Below are 22972 nucleotides of genomic sequence, written 5' to 3'. Positions count from 1 at the left end.
CAAACAAAAACACAGAAAAAACATACACACACTGAATGTTAGACTGGTCACTTCCCTGAATGGAAAAATATTTAGTGCAGTGTGTTCTGTTTGTATATTTCATGGAGTTCTGTATATAGTATTCAGTGTAGTGGGCTGTGTAGTTGTGTAATTTGTACAGTATACAGTGTTTACTGCAATATGCAGTGTGTTTTTGCAAAGTTTTAAGTGCAAAGTATTGTGTTGTTGTGTATTTGTGTAGTTTTGTCTACAGTATTCAGTGCAGTGCGCTGTGTTGTGTATTTGTATATTTCATGTAGTTTTGTCTACAGTATTCAGTGTGTTGTGTATTTGTATATTTCATGTAGTTTTGTCTACAGTATTCAGTGTGTTGTGTATTTGTATATTTCATGTAGTTTTGTCTACAGTATTTAGTGCAGTGCGCTGTGTTGTGTAGTTGTATATTTCATGTAGTTTTGTCTACAGTATTTAGTGCAGTGCGCTGTGTTGTGTAGTTGTATATTTCATGTAGTTTTGTCTACAGTATTTAGTGCAGTGCGCTGTGTTGTGTAGTTGTATATTTCATGTAGTTTTGTCTACAGTATTTAGTGCAGTGCGCTGTGTTGTGTAGTTGTATATTTCATGTAGTTTTGTCTACAGTATTTAGTGCAGTGCGCTGTGTTGTGTAGTTGTATATTTCATGTAGTTTTGTCTACAGTATTTAGTGCAGTGCGCTGTGTTGTGTAGTTGTATATTTCATGTAGTTTTGTCTACAGTATTTAGTGCAGTGCGCTGTGTTGTGTAGTTGTATATTTCATGTAGTTTTGTCTACAGTATTTAGTGCAGTGCGCTGTGTTGTGTAGTTGTATATTTCATGTAGTTTTGTCTACAGTATTTAGTGCAGTGCGCTGTGTTGTGTAGTTGTATATTTCATGTAGTTTTGTCTACAGTATTTAGTGCAGTGCGCTGTGTTGTGTAGTTGTATATTTCATGTAGTTTTGTCTACAGTATTTAGTGCAGTGCGCTGTGTTGTGTAGTTGTATATTTCATGTAGTTTTGTCTACAGTATTTAGTGCAGTGCGCTGTGTTGTGTAGTTGTATATTTCATGTAGTTTTGTCTACAGTATTTAGTGCAGTGCGCTGTGTTGTGTAGTTGTATATTTCATGTAGTTTTGTCTACAGTATTTAGTGCAGTGCGCTGTGTTGTGTAGTTGTATATTTCATGTAGTTTTGTCTACAGTATTTAGTGCAGTGCGCTGTGTTGTGTAGTTGTATATTTCATGTAGTTTTGTCTACAGTATTCAGTGCAGTGCGCTGTGTTGTGTAGTTGTATATTTCATGTAGTTTTGTCTACAGTATTCAGTGCAGTGCGCTGTGTTGTGTAGTTGTATATTTCATGTAGTTTTGTCTACAGTATTCAGTGCAGTGCGCTGTGTTGTGTAGTTGTATATTTCATGTAGTTTTGTCTACAGTATTCAGTGCAGTGCGCTGTGTTGTGTAGTTGTATATTTCATGTAGTTTTGTCTACAGTATTCAGTGCAGTGCGCTGTGTTGTGTAGTTGTATATTTCATGTAGTTTTGTCTACAGTATTCAGTGCAGTGCGCTGTGTTGTGTAGTTGTATATTTCATGTAGTTTTGTCTACAGTATTCAGTGCAGTGCGCTGTGTTGTGTAGTTGTATATTTCATGTAGTTTTGTCTACAGTATTCAGTGCAGTGCGCTGTGTTGTGTAGTTGTATATTTCATGTAGTTTTGTCTACAGTATTCAGTGCAGTGCGCTGTGTTGTGTAGTTGTATATTTCATGTAGTTTTGTCTACAGTATTCAGTGCAGTGCGCTGTGTTGTGTAGTTGTATATTTCATGTAGTTTTGTCTACAGTATTCAGTGCAGTGCGCTGTGTTGTGTAGTTGTATATTTCATGTAGTTTTGTCTACAGTATTCAGTGCAGTGCGCTGTGTTGTGTAGTTGTATATTTCATGTAGTTTTGTCTACAGTATTCAGTGCAGTGCGCTGTGTTGTGTAGTTGTATATTTCATGTAGTTTTGTCTACAGTATTCAGTGCAGTGCGCTGTGTTGTGTAGTTGTATATTTCATGTAGTTTTGTCTACAGTATTTAGTGCAGTGCGCTGTGTTGTGTAGTTGTATATTTCATGTAGTTTTGTCTACAGTATTTAGTGCAGTGCGCTGTGTTGTGTAGTTGTATATTTCATGTAGTTTTGTCTACAGTATTTAGTGCAGTGCGCTGTGTTGTCTTGTGCTGAACTGCAGGGCCGGCTGGACTTTGATGTTTAATCTGAAAGAAGCAAGCGGTCCATTCACAGAGGCCTCCAGCCCGAGAAGCACAGCAGGAGAGACCAGCTTAAACACACACTGCAGCTACTGTGCTCCACACACACACACACACACACACACACACACACACAGAAACAGAACGAGAGAGAGCCTGGAAGGCAGAGTATGTCAGTCTCTGACAATACAGGGATTAGACCAGCCCTGAGCTGATACAAGTGTGTGTTTGTGTGTGTGTCAAAGATAGCTGTACATGCTCTGCACAGCTTTTCCTCTTGTTCTCTCGCTCTCTCTGGATTAAAACGTGGTAACTATGGGACATTTGGTCCCCAGCACGATTTATGCAACACACAGTGTGAGACGTACACACACATGCGTTTACAAACACACACATGCATTCACAGATTTGCACACAAGATGTCTGTGTGTTGTTATGCACATTCTGAAATCATTGCTTCAATTGACGTGTAAATTCTCCCACAATATTTCAACGCAGAGGAAAACAAATGCAAAGTAAACACATTGTTAATACCTCATCAATTATGTAAGCATGACGGATAAAATATGTAAATTCATTCCGACCTGATAAATAAGTCATTTTGACATTTTTGGACAGGATGAGGATAACGGGGGGCGTGATCAGGCAGATTTAAACCTGCAGTGCGTCACCGAGCATCGTGTCAGAGCACATATGCTAACTGCTAGGCGTCGGTGATGAAAACAGTTAAGTGTTAATGGTAATCTTAAGTAAAAATCGAAGGGTGGATTCGGAGCGTTTCTGGAAAGGCGCATCCGAACCGGACAGTCCGAGAAGCAGCAGTGGCAAATCCATCTGTGCAATGAGACATCTGCCCACACAACCTGACACCTCACACACACATACACACACAGGCCTGGGCACACAACAGACTTCAGAACAGCTGTGTGGACTCACACTCATCAACAGGAACATTCACAGCAATGATTAACACGACGAGCCAAGAGCAGGGAAACACACGCACGCACACAATACGTGTTTGATAGCTGACACTGAAATCCACATACTGCAGATAAAAAGTAGCACGTCCAAAAAGGATTCATTAAAATGTATAAATCAGAACTATTTATTTACCTTTATGTCATTCCAAATGCACATAATTCCCTTTCTCCCATTAAAGACAAAAGAAAACCTTGTAGGCTCCTGTTATCATATTTAAACGCTACACAACCACATGCTTACATCACACAAAAAACAATAGCGTTTCATCACATTTTGTATAGTGAAGTCTTCTTCACAAAAGAAGAAAAGTCATATAAGTTTGTTGCCGCAGGAGGGTGAGTAAACGATGGGTGAACTACCCTTTAAAATCCATCTGTCTGTGCTTCTGTTATAGTCCTTCTGTGCCTTCTTAAAAGGCAGTTACAAAAGAGCATCTTCATTCCACTAGTGAGTGGTTTCATGAAGAAAGACAACACTACTGCCTGTAACTTGACATTTCAACCATGTAAAAACACGTAAGAGTTATGTGAACTTAGTATGTCGGGCCCATGAATAAAAGAACATTAAACCGTTACGTTTAATTTAAAACATTCACAAAGTGCACCTTTAATGAGTATCCTGTTCATTTATGCACACAGAGAGAAATGATCACCTGTGATAATGATCAGCATTTCGCAGATGTGAAACATAAACATTAAGTCGAAAATAATACAGAGCATTTCTTTAACAATAGTAATCGCACGATAAACTAGAAAATTCTCTAAAATACCTTCTTTCTAAAAAGTAGAGCTCTTCTACCCTAAAAAAAGAATATTACTTTGTGCAACAGCACTTTAAACTACAAAGCACATGCTTTCCTTAACGTTTACTTTTGTTTCTTCCGTCAAGGTCCCTTGGCTTTGTCTCTCGTCTTTCTTTCGGGGGGATTTTTAGGAGCGTTGAGAATAACGTGGGACTCAAGCAGACAGCGCGCACGCTGCGCTAATGAGCTCCCTCTGGAAGCCCTTAAACACGCTGTCATACGTTATAATTACGTTGGCAATACATTAACTTTTGTGTTAGTGGTTTGTACGTGGTGTCGAGCGCTAAAAGAAGATGGAGGGATGGCTGGAGAAAAGTCTTTCTTTTGGGAAAGCAAAAAGGTGTAAAAGTCATAGGGAAAAGAGAGATCGTGTGTGTGTGTGTGTGTGTGTATCGGGAGCTGTCGCCAGGCCCCTCTAGTGTGAACTGTGAGGAGCAGGTGCAGTACAGCAGCACTGTGTGTGTGTCCGTGTGTGTGTATGTAAATGTGTGTGTGATTCAGACTGTCATATGGAGAGGCTTGGAGCGACGCAAAGCTATTGCCTTCTGGGTAATGAGGGGAAGAAGGGTGAGAAGACCCTGGAGCGATAAAGCAGCACTCACACACACACACACACACACACACACACACAGGAAACAAGGTGAGCCGGTCAGGTCATACAAACTAACTCCTGCTGCGTTAATACGCCTCGTGTTACCTCGTCCGGCACGGCCTTTCGGCTCAGCTGAGAGAACTGCTACAGTTGAAACTTTATTTCCCGTCTCAACCCGCCCGTGATATCGCTGCCAAACTCGAAACTTCCACTGCAACATCCTCTGACAACTCGTCTCCATGTGGAGCCATTTAAATATAGTTTAATACAGCTGCAATGCCATGGTTATGAATGAAGAGCCATTATCATTAGAAATGAAGAATTGTGTAGGTACACAAACGCACAAAGGTGCCCAGAGATAATCGTATTTGTGTGAATGTGCATCTGTGTGAGAGAAAAGAATTTCTCTAACTCTAATTGGTGGTAAAAATATCCACCACATCCTTTGAGTTTCACCAGACTGAACAATTTCATTTTTGTCTACAGATGTGTGACTAAAAGAAATACCAAGGCAGATAAAGAGAGAGAGAAAGACAGCAGCGTGTGTTGTGTCTCCAGCATGGCATACTGCCCTGCAAATTTTCTTAATTAGTATTTTTGTCGTTTTCATCCTAAAACCAGAACAGTTTGACTTGTTTTCAGAGACTATATCTTGATTATATCTTTATTTTCCTTACCCCATTGGCAAAGCAGAAATTAAATCAAATGTTGTGATGTTTATGATTAAAACAAAAACAACAATTTGCCAGTGGGGAAAGAAAATAATATGAAAACTAATAACTAAAAATGTAATTAGGAATGATTGTTTGTGTTCAGTCAAGGCTTCTTAACCAACAATAAAGAAAAAGTAAAACAAAGATTTAAAATATAAAGTTACAGTTTCTGGTAAGCCACATGACCAGCCAAACCAGCATGAACCACTTCTGGTTTCACCTAGTATTTTAGTAGGACACAGAGACAAAAAGAGGTGTAAGAAAAAGAAGAAAGAGTCAAATTGTAGAAACCAGAGGAAACCGTGAAAAGTGGTCGTCTGGGATGGCGGTGCTTCTAAAACCGACGGCTAATTCCTGTAAAACTGCTGGACAATTTTTTCCTCCGCTTCCCCCTCTTTCCCACAGAGTGATAGTTGCCTTAGCAACCGTGGCAAATCTTCCTTTTCTCAAACAGATGTCCCATTTAGTTGGAAATTAGAATGTGTAAAAACCCAGGAGACTCAAATTATTTCCAAGTTCTCCAGGAGGAGGGAGAAGAGAAGAAAGGAGTGGCGAGGGATGGAGAGAAAGGGAGGGTTGCGTATCCTCCTCCTCAGGAAGTGTGAAAGTGCGTTGATTAGCCGTCGCTGTGGGGCAGCTAATTCTGACGGCCGGGCCGCACGCCACAGCCAGCGCTGAAGCAGCAGCAGACGAATAAAGACACAAGAGTGCGAGAAAAAAATGAATACGGCAGTGTTTGTTCTTAAATCCCTATTTCCGATCACGACTTGGCGATCTGACAAAATGGGACAGAAAGTCTGGTCTGTTTTGCAGGTAAACAAATTCGGCGTTCGTGAAAAAATCCCCAAGAGCCATGTGTGCGCACATATGTGCAAGCACGCAAACACAAACAGTGTGAAAGAAGACTTTACGCTTGGAGACCAATTTACAGGTGACGTACAGCCAAGCAATGAAGCCTCACATTCTGGTTCTTTTAATAAAACATGAAAAGAGACAGAACGATTGACAGACAGACAGAGAAAGATGATTTGGTCTGCATCTGAAAACCCTTGAGCTGCATTCACATTGTCACCTACAGTAGCAGCGACAGCGGCATGGTCTCATTCATTTCAGTACAAGCTGGCAACTTTTGGTGATATGAGCGTCAGCAATCATTGGCGACAGGATGTTGGATGTGTCCAGCGATGCCACAAAACTGACACTTATGCAAATGACTACCAATGAGAGTGAAGTCAGTGAAGCTCACGTCAGTCGGTGTAATGAGTAAGCTCCTGATTTTATATCACATTTCACTTCTAATCTACAGGGTTTATTTTAAAAATGATGTGTGAAAATCCAACGTTGCCAAATAGCCCGCTGTTTGGTATATATGCTTGCAAAGAGCACCAACTGACACTCGTTCATATGTGCTCAACTCTGCATTAGTTTAGTTTATATAAAACATGTCTGATGGTATAAAAGTGATTCAAGGTCAACATGAAATGACACAAATCAACATCCAGTAGCATTTACATTTATGTCACTAAGACAACCAGTAGTGGAAACGCCTCCTAATGACCTCGTAGAAAAAGACGGGTTACACACACTATGGAGCACTAGCTAAAGAGTCAAGCTAGTTTAAAACTAAATTAAATTATCAAGCTAAATTAAACGAGATTTGGGGCGAAAACGCTACAGTATCATAACAAAAGTGTGCTACATTTAAAACGCCCAAAATACCCCTGTATTCTTATCTGTCATATTAATCATGTTTGATCTATTTTATTTAATTCTACACCTAGTTATATATGTAGTTTAGATACCACAGTGACAATTTAAACTCAAATAAAGTAGTAAAAAAATAACAACAAAAAACTTCAACCTTCAAAGCTGAGCAACTCAAAGACCACACAAATGTGTGAGAGGGGTCTTCATGACAGGACTAGGGCGACCCCCCCCCTCCCTCAGGTGTCTCAGATGTTAATTGAGAAGGTCCTCTCGTGGCCAGCCCTACATAGCCAAAGCGGCGAGCTCTTTCCCCGCGGGGAAACACGACCGATACTTTACTAATCTCTCCTTAAATCACTCTCCACATCAGCCGGCACTTTAATTAATTCACACACAAGGTCAAGCAGTTAAACGCACTGTTTTAGATATATATATAGAGAGAGAGAGAGAGAGAGAGAGAGAGAGAGAGAGAGAGAGTATCTGCAGCCACACGGTTCATTACAATCTCTTCCAAATGAAGAGCTGTTCATTAGCGGCTCGTGCCGCGGCCCCCTCATCAGTCAAACCGAGTGATCAGACATTGACGGGGAGAGACGCACACTTCCTCAATCTTTCTCTTAACTTTCTTCTTTGTTTTGATGATCTACTTTAATTGGGCCACTACAGAGAAGCAGCAAATCCTCAGTAATTAAAAAATCTAATTACGGAGTCTTTTGCATCTCTGGTATTAATTATTCCTCGCGGAGTCGCTGGATTGCGAACGTTTCGTCTGTTTTCATTTCACTTTCACGGAGCGTTTTACCGCCCCTTCCTCTTTCCGTCTCTCTCGGAGGGAAGACAAACTTCGTGGCGGTCACCGCTGATCTCATTAAAGCACTTGTTTAATTCTCTCACACACGTTTTGGCAACCAGATGTTTAAGATCATGGTTGTGGATCATTCGTCTTGGCTAAAACTGGTCCTGTGTGAAATCCTTCAAAGCGGAAGAACAAGGAAAAGACAGAAACTGATTGACAAGAACGTTTCCCAGTTAATCTCCTTGATTTTCTGCTGGTTTTAACACAGAGAGATCTGTCTGAGTCTGCATCGTGTGGGTTTATGACAGACAGAATGACAGCGGTGCAGAAAGGTCGATCCGTCAGGGCGGTTGTGCATAGGGTTTGTTGAGCTGTGGTGCTGATGCAGGCACCGGCTCATATGTAAACAGTTAACGGACGAAAGATGGTACATTACACCTGCTACACCGTTATCTATGGGCATTTATGAGAACTAAGAAAAAAAACTTCAAAAGAAAATGTTATTGCCTTGAGGATGCTATTTCATAGGTCAGGAGACTTAATAGAGTTCTCAGATACGGTTCATTTACAGCATCACTTGTCAATTTCCTTTCTAACGCTTTGTAGGCAAACACTGAAAATAGATTTGAATCAAAGTACAAACTAATATGGATGGCACGGGTCTCCCTTATTGCTATCACTATTGCTATCAATATTTAATTTGTCTTTATTCTCTCTTACTGTACGTGACATGAATTTCTAAAAGCACAAATATCTCATGTCCCCTTACGGTTAATTTAACAAATATTATGCATGCCCTTTTTGTTAAAGAGTTGTTTTAGATAAAGTATACGACATGTCACACCGCAACATGTTTTCTTAGAAATCTACCCTGTTACTATACTGCAAAGCTCCCTTAGCAAACTACAAGACATCATGATCATAATCACTGCCAAAAAGATGACATGCTCTGTGCATTACCGCGCAACTTCCTTTTCATCTCTTGTGTTTAAATGCAAGCACTTTTCTCAATTACCTTCTACCTGTTCTTTAACTGCCAGCGCATAAACATTCAGAGCTAGCAGCTCCACACTGACGGCAGCCGCCCGCGGGGTTCACGGGATGTGTGTGTGTGTGTGTGTGTGTGTGTGTGTGTGTGTGTGTGTGTGTGTGCGTGTGTGTGTGTGTGTGTGGCTTGTCTCCGCATCTGTGAGTAACTGTCCATGGACGTGTATACACAATAGATGAGGGAAAGTTTAAGCTCTGTCTGTGTGCGTGTGTGTGTGTGTGTGTGCGCGTGTGTGTGTGTGTGTGTGCGTGTGTGGTTAGCTCAGAACGATACGTGTTGTGGGTCCTACACATTGTTTGTTCTTTACACTGTCTGAAAGGGACAGCATCCTTAATACTCTATCCACCCACACCAGCTCTCTCACACACACACACACACACACACAAACAGGCACGCACACACCGTGCGCCCCTGTATTTGCAGATCTGCGGATGACAAATGACTTGTAAACTTGCATTAGCGTCAGCAGAACAGAAAAACACGCCACATGTTTCCCCCATGCAGTTCTTTTCATTCCAGCATCACCGCATGACAAATAGTCAGGATTTAGGAAAGAATGCCGTGTGCCAAGATCTCATTTAGCTTGATATAAAAGAGACGGCGTGTGTGCAAAGCACACGAAATTACAGGAGGGATGGTCACGATGGATGACTAGCGGATTAGTGAGGTGGACTTGTTTTAGATTGTTCCTTAATGATTTTCTTTTTTTTTAAGTTTGGGCTTTTTTACTGACAGTATTTTAATCGGCATGCTGACAGCGTGCTGCGCTCTTCGCTGTTACACAGTCTGTGCAGTAAACCCCTGTGTGTCTTTAAATTTGTTCAAACGAACCAATGTGACACACACACTGAGATTGATGTCTTTTCTGACTAAAGCGACAGTTCATCCCAATTAAAATGTTGTCCTCATTTACTCACCTTCATGCCATTCCAAACCTGTATGACTTTTTTAAAGAACGTTGATTTCCAAACAGCATGGACCTCATTGACTTCCATTGTATGGACAAAATCTCAAAATATCTTCTTTAGAAGAACACATAGAGTTATGAATAACATGAGGGTGAATAAACGATGACAGAATTTACATTTTTGGGTGAACTAGCCCTTTAAGACCGCTGCGTCCTTTACATTCTGATGTGCTCCATGTAGACATTTTGAGTGTTTTTTCAAATATCTGATCAGAGTCTGGTGAACTCACAACTTAACCGAGCTAAAAATGTTGAAAATATGCCATTTTGCTTATCGCTAATCGAGAACCCCATTAAGGCAAATATGACTGCAGATCAGTGAACACAAAAAGAGGTTAAATGAAAAAAGAGAGAATCTGAGCAAGATGACAAGAGAGCGAGACGATGATAAAGACAAGGAGATGTTGCTGAAAGGCTGCAGGTTATATAGATGATGAGGAGGGGGGACACAGGGATTGAATTGATGCTCCTGTGGTCTCTGGTGCCGGCTGGACAGATACATAAAGAAGTAGAAAAAATAGCGATAGAGTGATAAGAAGATGGATGACTTTACTGAGCGATGTGGCGCGGCACAGATCAGAGACAGCCATCGCCCGCGGCAACAGGACTCGGCCCATAAAGCCGGCAACATCGCCGGAACAAAATCACCATGGAGATGAGATTTTGCCACTCTGCCCCAGCATGGCGGAGCATCCCAGACTCCACAGTGGCGGGAGAGGAGAGACTGAAGAGATGGACTGACAGTGAGACAGATGATAAAAGAGAGAGAGAGACTGTCTGTCTTCAGCAATAGTGGAATGCTATTACCAGAACTCAACATAGCAAATGTTTTATTAGGTCTGCGTGGCGTAAACACGCAAACACTCGCAAGCATGCTGGCAACAAGATGAGTATATCTGTCAGAAAGAAGCGGATTTATTTGTGATGGTTTTAATCTAGCTCATGCGTTCAGGACTGCTGTAAACACACAGAGTGACACACAAATATGATCACAAATGTAACTCCTATACAGTACTTACAGGCCTTTTAATATGTTAAGCATTTGCTTATCAGTAAACACACCTTTGACTATTAGGAACCCCACCTTCACACACACACGCACACACGCACACACACACACACACACACACACACACACACACACACACACACACACACACACAACCCTGTTCACACCAAGACTGATAATTATAAAGATGACTGTAACCATAACTATATTAGCGTCGACACTAAAGGACAATAACATCGTCTCAATTTTCTAAAGAAGGGCATGCTTTAGGCTTGCAGTGTTTTTACATGAAGCAAATTATATAAATACTGCCGACGTGCGAGTAAATATCGGCTAATTATAATAGACTATAACTTAGTCTTTCTCGAACCCCAACACACAAATTGTACTATTGTAAAATAAAACATAAATTACCCCTATAATGAATCTGTTTTCCTTTAGGGGATGTTTCCATGTGGTTTTGCTGCATTTGACTAGTTTTGTAGGCACCTTTTCCTCCCTACAACTTTATCAAACGCACCCACGCTTGTGAGGGCCGGTTTTAATGTAATAAAAACAATTCACTGGCATGCGGTGTGAATACATTAACGTTTAGGCTTCAGGGCTTGTTCGCACATTCTTGCAAGAAGATAAAGCGCAGGACATGGAGGGTGGCAAGAGACGCGATAACAAGGAGAATCAGGAAAGGAGGAGTGAAAAATGAGAAATACTTGAGGGGGAAGGGACAACACAACAACATATGGTGACAACACTGTGACAGGAAGAGAGCAAGACTTGAGAGCGAGTGAGAGAGAGACGGATGAGAAGAGACTCACCACGGCGAGCCGTAGATTCGGAAGCCCCTGACGGTAACATCAGAGTCCTGCAGGTAGATGCAGTTGGTGAGCAGAGACTGAACGTTCTCGTAGTTCTCCGGCTTGAGTTTGGAGGCAGACGGAAAGTAGTAGAAATCCTGCTTTATCAGGTCTGCCATGAACTCCTGATCAAACGTCAGCTCGTGGTTTCCGGCTATAACGATTTTTATCTCGTAGGGCAGAGTGCCTGAGGAAGGAAAACACCGCTGTCATAATACATTGTCCTCATTAAAATAACCAAAACAGACAATAGAAAAGATTTTTATATTTTTCCCAATGAACCATTACTTCGCATTTAAAGCTACACTATGTGACTTTTTCGGTTTAAAATAAACATAAATAAGTTATTGGGCAAGTACATAAAAACCAGTGTTCAAAACCATCTTCCACGATTCGCAATAATCTTATAATAATGATTCTTAAGTCGCGGTACGATTTAGCTGAAAATAATTTTCAATTTTCAGCAATTTTACATTTCAAAAAGAAATGGCAAAAGAAAGGCAAGTTACGGATTGCAAAGAAAATTCTAGCTCATAAAATATTATGTAGTATTACTATTAAGAATATTTATTATTTACGATGTTTTTATAGAAATTATCCAGATTTTTCCAGCTATTTTTTTCTGGCAATCACAGTTGATTCATTCTCGGATATTTCACGGTTGGGGTGTCACAATACATCGGTATTGTCAATAACCGTGATATTAAAAAACAAAGACAAAACAAAAACAATTTGACCAAATAAAATACAAAACAAAAATATGCAAAATTAAAGAGTAATTTGACATAAGGCATCATTTATTTCCTATAAAGGTGTTGCATTAGTGATAAGTAATACAGTTATCGTGAATTCTTTTGACGACGATAACCGTATGGGGGGGCTAATCTGATATCGTGACAGCCCTATTTTAGCGTTTTCCTGACTATTTGATGTGGAGCATACAGTACTTGGTATAAGGTGTCTTTAAGGCATAATGGGTGATGGCTCGAGGAATACACCTGGTGCGGTTTGAACCTGCAACCTTTCAGTTATAAGCCCAGGTCTTTAACCACTTAGCCTGTAGAAGACGCTCTGTGCATTTCCTCTGCTGAAATTGGGAGAAATTTGTAAATTACTTAGTTTAAAAACGTACACTTGAGTAAATGTAAATATGAGTACTAGGCCAACAGTACTTCACACTCATCGCTAGCCCAAATCCCCATCAAATTAGCCAAAATATAGCTTACAAGCAAACAGACCAGTGGAAATGGAAAGTTGGGAGCGATGGGCACAGATTTCATGTGGGCCTGCCAATAAAGTACACTGGTACTTCAGTAAGATGGTTGATACTGGCACATTTGGTAACAGCGTCTGGAGTTTATCCCGCAGTCAGAATTTACTGCATCAAATCATAAAGTGAAGCTGACATGTCTTGAGCTCCTTTCAAAAACAATGGAAATTAAAATGGCACTTCAATTTGACGTCAATAATGCGCACATATTATTACTTCTCATTCCATCTCCGTCTGCATTTTTCGCAGTTCCGCAAAACGTTCGCTGAGGAGAGGAGCGAACCTGTCCACGCCTGACAAACATAAAGACAGTCTGTCCACACAAATCTCCTCTCTCCGAAACGCTCTCCCAGCAGCCCCGCGGATGCAAGGCGAAATAACACCAAACATCTGGAAACGTTGGCTTTATTTGAAAAGTGTCATGAAAGAGATGAGATGCGTCAGAAAGTGTAAGGTTTGAGGTGTGACGGCGAGTTCAGTCAGCCTGTGTTTTGACAATTACGCAGCCAAGCGCGTCCCTGAAAAGCGGCAATTAAATTGTGGGCGGGAGTGATTTGGGGGGGCTGGGTGTCGGCATTGAGAAACTACAAAAAAATGACAAAGCGCGCACACACGCGGTCCCTCACGCGCACTTATGCTCAGAATGTGTGACTTACCAGCAATTTGCCTGACACTTAACATGTGCACAATACTTGATGCGGCAGCTCTAAAAACCTGTGGCCGTAAGCAAAATTTGATCATCACTGAGAGATGATCGTAAAAGTAAGACATGGACAGAAATGACTTCTGTGTGGCAGATGCTTCACAATCATCACCTCAGGAGTCTTGGATATTTAAAGCTTCTCAGCGGCAAAGCTCTGATATGGTTCATGCTGTATATATGCTTTGTAATGCACTTAATATTGAACTTGATCTCAGCCCAATCTTAACTTTTCTCTGCTGTCATCTGATTTGATTTCAAAGCAATTTTGAGAGAGCTGATGTATTGGAATGCATGTTAAACTCTTTCTGACTCTACATCACATTCTCATATATCAATATACCCCTTTTAGTCTTTATATATACTAGATGTGCTAGCTGCATGTCTCTCAAACCCCTTACCAGTTTTTTACTTTATGCATAACATAATCTATTTAAAAACTATACATACATGAAGGGGGAAACAGAACAGTTATTTATTATCACAAAATGAACACAATCAAAGTGATACTGTACAAGAGCGCTTTGCGTCGGGGTTTACAAAGTTTACTTTGTGTGACATTGGTTCTTAACTCGGTATGCTAAATGACCCACATTTTACAGTTGACCCATGTGGCAACCAAAACTTGCACCAAAACTGTTTATTCTAAACAAGTCAAGTTCACTAAATAATTGATATTGCAATATTAACACATGTCTTGAATTTCATTCTACGAATCATCCCACAAAACAAACTGTGGTCAACAGACACAAACCCCAAATGTCCATAAGTGATCATTCAAAATGAGGATGAGAGCATTTGCCATGGACATATTATAACTAATATTCACTATATTTTTACAAAGTGCAATTTTTTAAATATCATTTCAAAGCAGCTGTACAGATATAACTGATAATAGCGAATATCTAACTTAGCTCTTGTAGTTTTAACAAGTGGAAAAATGAACTCCCGTAAACTTTGACCTTTTAAAACCCTCATCCTACTAAAATTCTATTGTCTTGGACGAAACATCTTGCCATATGCACCTTCTGTTTCTATACTGTATATTCACACAATAAAGTAAACCGTAATACGCGTCTTCGTGTCCAAAAAAAGAAGTATTCCACATTGTTTATGTTATGCACCATCGGTTTCGCATACATGTGTAGGCACTGCAAACGTGTGAAAATCTCTCCGTGCATATGTTCATCTCTGTGCACTCACTGCCTCTCTCTCTCTCTCTGGCTCATATAGATTCCAAACGGCCTGGCTCCTACAAAGGTGGAATTACAGAGAAACCATTTTACAATGGAGTCTTTCTTTTAGAAACACAAAGCAAAAAAAGTCTTTGGAAGCAATCAATCACACAAATACAATACGCCAGCGAGAGGAAGGACGTAGCTTTTGTGAGGGAGAGGGAAACGGGTGGAAAAAAAAAATGCCGATTTCTGCCCAAACGCCTAATCCGGACGCACGGACGAGTGTGTGCTTCTCCTTGTTATTAGTCTTTATCTTCTTGCACTCTTTGTCTTTGATTTCAAAAGCACTTTCAAGCTGCCAATAGCTTAAATTTCACTGTGAACCAGAGTGACAACTTCTTGTGTTCTATTATGTACTTTCACTTCAAAAACAACGCAATTAAAGCGAATGACTACAGGCCCATGCGTGCCCACACATACATGCAGGAAAAAAGCATGTTCGACCATTCAGACACACACACTCATACGCAATGTCTCCTAACGCCTAAACGGGTTTTGAGAGCCGCAAAACAAACATATTTGCATGTATGTTCCGGACGGGTGGAATCAGGGCTTTAGGGGGGCATAAGCCCATAGGAAGTGTCCGGATTTGTGCTCTATTGTCATGGTTGATCTGGTGGGTGGTCTCCGGACTTTGATGGAGCAAATCCTCCAACCACCAAAATTCAGAGCCCATTCAAGAGGATTATCGAGCTGTCTCGCTCTGCAGCAGACGCTTCCGCGAGACATTTGCCACCTACGTGATATCTGCACTTTCTTGTAAGTTGGCCGACTTGAGAAAGTATCTGCCAAAGACATAACTGCACGTTTAATACACGCAACACAAGTAACGTTTAATCATGATGTTCTGTAGAATACAAACAGACAATTCATACAGTACATAGATTCTTCAGATTCTTCGATTTTCTTCTGGAAAATGACAGTGCTGCGTTGCGTCTTCACTGTATAGGCATCGAATTCATCAGAAACAAAAGATGAAAGACCTGTCTTCCTTCACCAATGTTCTCTTGTTTCTGTCACAATTATTCTTATGTCAACTATCCAATACTCATACATGTATACAGTTTTTTTTATCTAAATATAGCGCAAATGGTTTTAAGGGATTGTGGGGGGCGATTCAAGTTCAGAAAGATACTGGATTTTTCCAAAAACATTTGTTCAATTTTTGATCTGTTATGATATGACCATTTAAAGCATATTTGTGTTATCTGATTTGTTTAATACAGTAGATGATTGTTTTTTGCTCGTAAAAACCCTCCCCAGCATGTTTTAAGTCTGTATTATGATGGGGGCATGTAAAACTGTATATCTATGAATAACAGTCCATAAAACAACAAAAATATGGTAAATCATGACATATCGGTGAATGTTTTTTTTAATAAAAAGCATGTAACTGACTGTATATTTCATGCAAAGTGTCCATAATCTCACAAAGATATGAAGACAAACATTAAGAAATGATGGTACGAAAGTATATATATGTATATACAGTATATATATCTATTACATATAAACACTATAGAAAACAAGCCAAAGTTTTGATCCTTTTGTTTCTCTGTTCAAGTTAAAGAGCGTAAGGAGAGTCAAGCTGCCATGTTAATAATCCATCGCTAAACCTTCAGCTGAGTAAACTCAAGGCAGTCTGAAGAAGAAGCAGAAAGCCGCAGAGCTCGAAGCAGTAAAGAAAGAGAAAGCACATTAAACTTTCATGCCGCTTTTCTCTCCAGATAGAGGGAATGGAGGGAAAACTCTAAAGTTGAGAGAAAGGAGTGAGAAAGGTGTAAACTTTTCTCCCAACATTATTCCACCCCACACACATCTCAAAGCCCACGCATCTGTCACATACACCATTGGGGTGATCTATTATTCATAACATGGACAGGACAGTACAAGACGAGGGGGAAGAATCAAACCTCCCTGACCTGAAGACAGAAACAATATTATAGTCTTTACGCAGTGCGTCTCATTCATTAACCGCGTGTATGTGGTTGTTTTCACAGAAATTATAATTCAAATTTACTGTTTTCATTGGACTTGAATTTGAGATTAAAATTAGAACCAACCAAAGAAATACATGGGAATTTTTTTTTGTAGAAATTAAACAATGTTCTTAGAGAGTTAAATTTGTTCAGAAAGCCTTTAGACTGTATGCAGATGGTTTGGGGATGTATTTAATAACTGAAGGGAGGATCATTTCTGTGTAATTTTACACAATTATTAGCGAATGAGACCCAATGATTTCAATATACAAAATGTCAAACTTTAACTGTCAAATCTATAGACTAGTGCTCCAAATCACAGGAACATTATTAAATGTTTATGTGTTCAAACAAGCAAACTTCATTCAAAATAGGATTTGGCATCTACTGCATGCAGTCCAGACAGACACTTGCTAAAACTTTATATTTTTCAGTCAAACACGCTGCCGGTGCAGAACATTCCACCCTGTCTATGATCTCAAGAAGGCTGTAGGATCATAATTATTAGGAATTATGGTCTATGTTCGTGGATTACTTTTTAGATCTCACTTGCTCACCAGTCAGTGCAAAGCTCAAGTACACAGGGTATGATTCAAATACCGTTCCTTATGTCAACAGTGTAAAGACACAAAGGATGTAAATCCGCATGACCGATATACGCAAGCAGCTTCGATCTCGATGTTTTTTTGAAAATGGCCTTTTTGAAAAAATTTTATGCAGTGAACATTTGGTGACCATTTCTGCATTAATCACTTTAACATCAAAAACAAAATGGATGTAAAAGATCTTATTTTAGTCACAACTACAAAATTGCGTACAAACTCATAATGGTCTTATCTGTATATGCTTATGTCACGTACAAACATACGTAATCAATATCATTTTTAATATTCCATCTTTCATGCATTTCAGCTTGTCATTCCTCAAGCCTATTTCAAGGCCAAAGTGAAATGCAACCATAAACAAATTGGCCAAAATATTGAAGCTGACAGGTTCAAAGACGTCCCTCACTGTGATCTTAAACAGCCCCGAGTCCTTACGAACATCCAGAGAGAGAGAAAGAAAAAGTACTAAAGAACTGACAAGGAAAAAGAGGCCACGACTCAACAGCATCCCCAAATTAAGTTACACACAAGTCTGTGTGCGTATGTGTGTATTTGCATCGCGAGGTAAAAAGTAAATCACATCTCTGAGGATTGCCGAGTTTTCTCAGATACACAGGAGTGAAGATACAGAGATAAGGCGTGTTATAAATATTTATACGGAGACAAACGCAAGAACAAACGCGAGATCTTCCTTTCTGCACGAAGCACTGGGGCACCAGAAAGACAAAGAGAGTCAGACCAGGAGAGACTCGAGGAGAATGGAAGATGAGACGTAGGAATCTTAATCTGGCTGGTGTCTCACACAGCCTGCTGACTAACCTCCATCCAGGTGTCCTGCTTACTGTCCTATCCTATCCCTCATCCTTTTCTTTTCTTTTTTGAGAAAGTATTGTTTATTTTTCCCAGAGGTATTAGATGTACAGAACAATGATACATGACAAAACAGCAATGCAAATAAATTATTCATACTGTATGATCCAGAGATGGGGGATTCGAGTCACATTGTGACTTGTGACTCGCTTGACTAAATAAAGAAAATGACTCGACTTGACTTGGACTTGGGATCCAGTGACTTGACTTGACTTGAACGTCATGACTTGGCAAGACTTTACTCTATAACAACTGTAATTAATTCTTTTAAATATACATTGCAACATTGGTCAACAAAACGCAAGACACGGAGCGGAACCAATGATCTGAGTCTGCGCGAGTGCACGTTTCATGACGCTGCAAGAGCACAGAAATACAGCGCGCCAAATACAGAGAGCCAAGGAATCTCCCAAGAGGTTTTCTTTTCGATATAAACACTTCGACACTGACAATATGGACTAAGAAGATTTGCTGTATGCATTTACAAAGGCGGGATATCGACACTACAAAAAGAAAAGATATGTAACTGTTAACTGTTATTCGACTAAAATCTGAGAATGTGGAAACAGCATTGGTTTTTATATTATTTGTCTCTAAATTTATATTAAGTCTGTCATTAAATTAAAGTAATTATAAATTATTATTAGCATGTTTGTAATTCGCGACGTCAAACATAAATTCGATGGCGTTAGCCTCTCAAAAGTGCTTTATTGTGTCACTCTTGACACACGGAAAATATTAAGGAATTGTACCGCAGTGTTTTATCAATTTGTGATGTTTCTCTTTCATCCAAAATCCTAGATATATAAGCAAAATGGCTGTAGTAGGCATATGACCTCGTTAGTTTATTTAGGACGTATTAAGTAACAATCATATTTCCAGAATAGCAACGCGTCTGCCATAAGTTCAGTACAGATGGGCTACAGGAAAACAGTCATTTGCTACAACCTGCTAGCTTCATAATTAAAATAATCATTTCATACTTTATATTCAAAGTGTTGTATTTAAAATATTATTATTTTAAATGTATAATTAAGTTCATTAAGTTCAAAAAATAAGTTTGATAATATGATTTTATTCTGTACTGTACTGTGACTTGACTCGATTTGACTTGATCTTTAGCAGGACTCGACTTGACTTGCTTGAGGTAAGCAGCTGACTTGACTTGACTTGCTTGGTTTGTTTGCACTGTGACTTGAGACTTGATGGTAGGGACTTGAGACTTGAGACTTGATGGTAGGGACTTGAGACTTGAGACTTGATGGTAGGGACTTGAGACTTGAGACTTGATGGTAGGGACTTGAGACTTACTTGAGACTTGAACATGTGTGACTTGCCCCCATCTCTGAATGTCAATGACACCTTAACTTTAATATACACCTTCAAGATAAATAGATATCAAAGAAATATTTGTATGTTCAAAATTAAATTATTTTAACTACGTCCTTTGATAACTGAATAAAAAGACACAGCCACAATAAAGTACTTGATGTAGTTGAAGTGTCAGACCGTGTCTGTGTTTCAGACAAGCACCAGTTCAGCTGTTCACAAATCTCGAGACTCGCCCATAAAAAAGCTTTTTGCACACAAACATTTCAAAGGTGTTGGTCTTCATCTGAAAGCCTGTCAGTCTGTCAGCATCGAGGGGGAAGCCATGAAACACATTTATATGTTTGCAGCACGCAGACAGACAACGACTATTCAGTACAGTAGCAACTCACTGTTGAGGGGCCGGTCATAGAGAAAGCTCACACGGTGGAGTAAATAATTACAGGACGGTGCCTTCTTATTGGATAAAGCCACACAGCCTCATGAATAATTATAAGACATTGTAAGACGTAGATGTGCACAATAGTGCTTGTCTATGCCAACAATGTCTCATAATTTTCACATTCGTTGACAGTGAATCATTGTACGAGTCGTTTCCACTTTTACCTCAAAGGCACAGCAGCAAAGAACAATCGGTGATTTATGACATCTATGTTAATGCCAATTGGACTATTCTACGCCCCTCCTTAATATCTCACATTTACTGGGTGGGCCAAGTTTCTGAGCATCACATATACATTGGCACGTGTTGATATATTTGACTGACGGCAGAAGGTTAGAAACCTGAGGGTTGTGAACATTTGCTTCTTAGTGTCGAAAAATGGTCTTTTATGACTTGGAGTTTTGAGTTTTGGTACACAGTGGTTTGGTTTTGTGCTCTAAAAGTTACAGCATGCATTCACAGGCCATTAAAAACGACTTTTCGTTACACTTTTAAAGAAGAAATGATCCCATAACCTTCCTATCAAAAGTAATCTCAGTTCATAATCTCTATGCAAATGAAGTGGTTCACAGGTTCATCAGGGGGCTGTCCTTACCGAGCCAGTCGTTGAACTTCTTGACCTCGCTGGGCAGGCCGAGCTCCGTGAAGTCTCCCGCGTGCAGCAGCACGTCACCATACGGCATCTGAATGGTGTCTGTGCGCGAGTGCGTGTCCGAGATGCACACGAACCGCGTGTAGCCCGGAGGCTTGGGGGTATCGTGGGGCAACGGATCTACCCTGCAAAGAGAGAGAGAGAGAGAGGGGTGCAGAATTACATTAAGTGCTATATCGTTCTCTCGTGGGTTTAACGATTGCATTGGCAGAAACGGGTCTCTGAGGAACACAGCGGATTTTGAATAAGAATGGCCCACTTTAAAATGTCTCCTGCTGAGTCGGCTGCATTCAGTCTTTATGGTAACACACATACACATTGACACGTGTTTATTTGCAAATCGGCATGAATCATACATAGCGGGAAACAAGGCAATAAAGAAGGACAGCTCTGATTTAAAGAGTAATGGAACATGAAAAATCGAGACCTGAAATCCTCGGCAAGACACAAGGAGGAAAGAACAATCGCATAGCTGAGCAGCAACAGAACGAATTGTAACGTTGGCAGGCGAAAGTTGGGACGTCACTAAACTGACCTCATGAATATTAATAAGCTCAGGATGACATCACCTGGTGATCTCCAAAGATCGTCCAGTCATGTTACACGAATTATAATTGTCGACGTGAACTGCCTTATAGATGTTCCAGTCTTGTCACTGAGCTATATAAAGAAACATTTTTTTATTTTAAAACTAAAATATTAACAATATATTATCATGGTACACTTATAGAAATAAACTCATTTAAACTATTAAAATGGCAGATTGTATAGATTGGCTAGTGAGTCTTTGGATGCTTGGATTTCTTTTCAGTGCAATGGAACAACATTTTTTTCTGAAATAATTTTATGAGCTGAAACTACAATAAAGTATAGCCTGTTGCAATGAACGCTAACAGATATTCAATATTCGCAGACTAAAGTCGATGAAGGGGGAACCTGATAATAACATGTGTAAGTGTGTTTCTTACATGTGGACATGGGGGGGCTGAAAACGCCCCTGGTTGATGTTGTAAAAGGTGAAGGCTTGGGTCGGGTTGGTGCTGTATTCGTCCACCTCGATCGCTCCTCTTCTTCTCTGAGACTGTTGTCGTCGGGCTGCCATGATTTCCGAAAGAGTGAAAGCCATGGCGACACACTTTCTCTCTGTCACACGTGTGCGGATGGAACGCAGTTAAAGGGATTACACCCTTGCTGAGGTCAGATGCTGCAGGACAAGTCAGTGGGAGGATCCGCTTGCATTCAGTGGTTAGATCACCTCACGGCCCCGCTGCTGGGATAGCAAGAACGCATGATGCCCCTCACTAGTACACCAGTGACCACAATGCATCCAAGACACCTGAAGAAACAAGATAAAGCAGATGCAAAGAGTGACAGCGGCATATTATCAAAACCCACAATCAGACACGTGTATAACAGCAGCATGTCTTTCTCTCCGGTGTGTTAGCGCTGAGATTCAACACAAAGCCATGGTTACCATTCTGTCACGATTTCTGTGTCTAACAATAGAGTTCCCTGCACTTTCAAGACGGCAGAAAAAAAGATTTGACGCAACCGAGACAATTGTTTGGGAGGAAAAAGGACACAAAAGCTATGTGAAAGAAATGGGAGGCAAAATGTTTTTTTTTTTTTTGCAGAAATAGCAAGGAGGGAACGAGTAGAAAGCTTCTCCATTCTTTGCCAAACACAAGATTTCTCAAACCATTTGGAAGCGCAGAACATGTTGCCTGGTGCGTGGGATGAAAAAGTATCATGTGTATTCATGAAAGATGGAATAAAAAACTAAGGAAAACTCTGGGAGACAAAATGATTAAAAAAAGACGTCTTATTCTTTGTAAACTGGGGGAAAGTATGACAAGTTTCACATCCACAACAAAAATAACTTGACTGTAAATAAACAAATAAATTAGTAATCAGATTTGATATTTTTTCATTTTTCGAGACTTTGTCAGAACTTTGGTTGGCAACCCCTCAAAAATGATTCATTACAATAAAAATATCCAGTACCAAATTTACAATATAACTACCATGGTACATACTGTGTGTATATAGAATTTGTAGTTTACATAAAGAATACGGCACTACTATATTCCATAAGCAAAAACATGGTAATAAAAAATCTACATTTTAAAGAAAAAAGCGGTTGTTTTTTTCC

General features: G+C 40.0%; 1 protein-coding gene across 1 annotated transcript in view; it reads right to left on the bottom strand.

The window, feature by feature from the left end:
• mpped1 (metallophosphoesterase domain containing 1) overlaps window positions 1–22972 on the bottom strand; it is a 31281-nt gene that overhangs the window by 7681 nt on the left and 628 nt on the right. Inside the window, exons 2-4 of the mRNA XM_057323524.1 lie at window positions 21789–22156; window positions 20764–20945; window positions 11697–11922 (exon numbers count right to left, since the gene is read on the bottom strand). Of these exons, the coding sequence (XP_057179507.1) occupies window positions 11697–11922; window positions 20764–20945; window positions 21789–21946 (566 nt within the window). The 5' untranslated portion in view covers window positions 21947–22156. The remainder of the gene's footprint in view (window positions 1–11696; window positions 11923–20763; window positions 20946–21788; window positions 22157–22972) is intronic.

The sequence above is a fragment of the Triplophysa rosa genome, linkage group LG24 (assembly GCF_024868665.1).
Source record: "Triplophysa rosa linkage group LG24, Trosa_1v2, whole genome shotgun sequence".
In the NCBI taxonomy this organism is placed as follows: domain Eukaryota; kingdom Metazoa; phylum Chordata; class Actinopteri; order Cypriniformes; family Nemacheilidae; genus Triplophysa; species Triplophysa rosa.
Note: the sequence above shows the minus strand (reverse complement) of the source record. Positions and strands in the feature narration are given on the sequence as shown.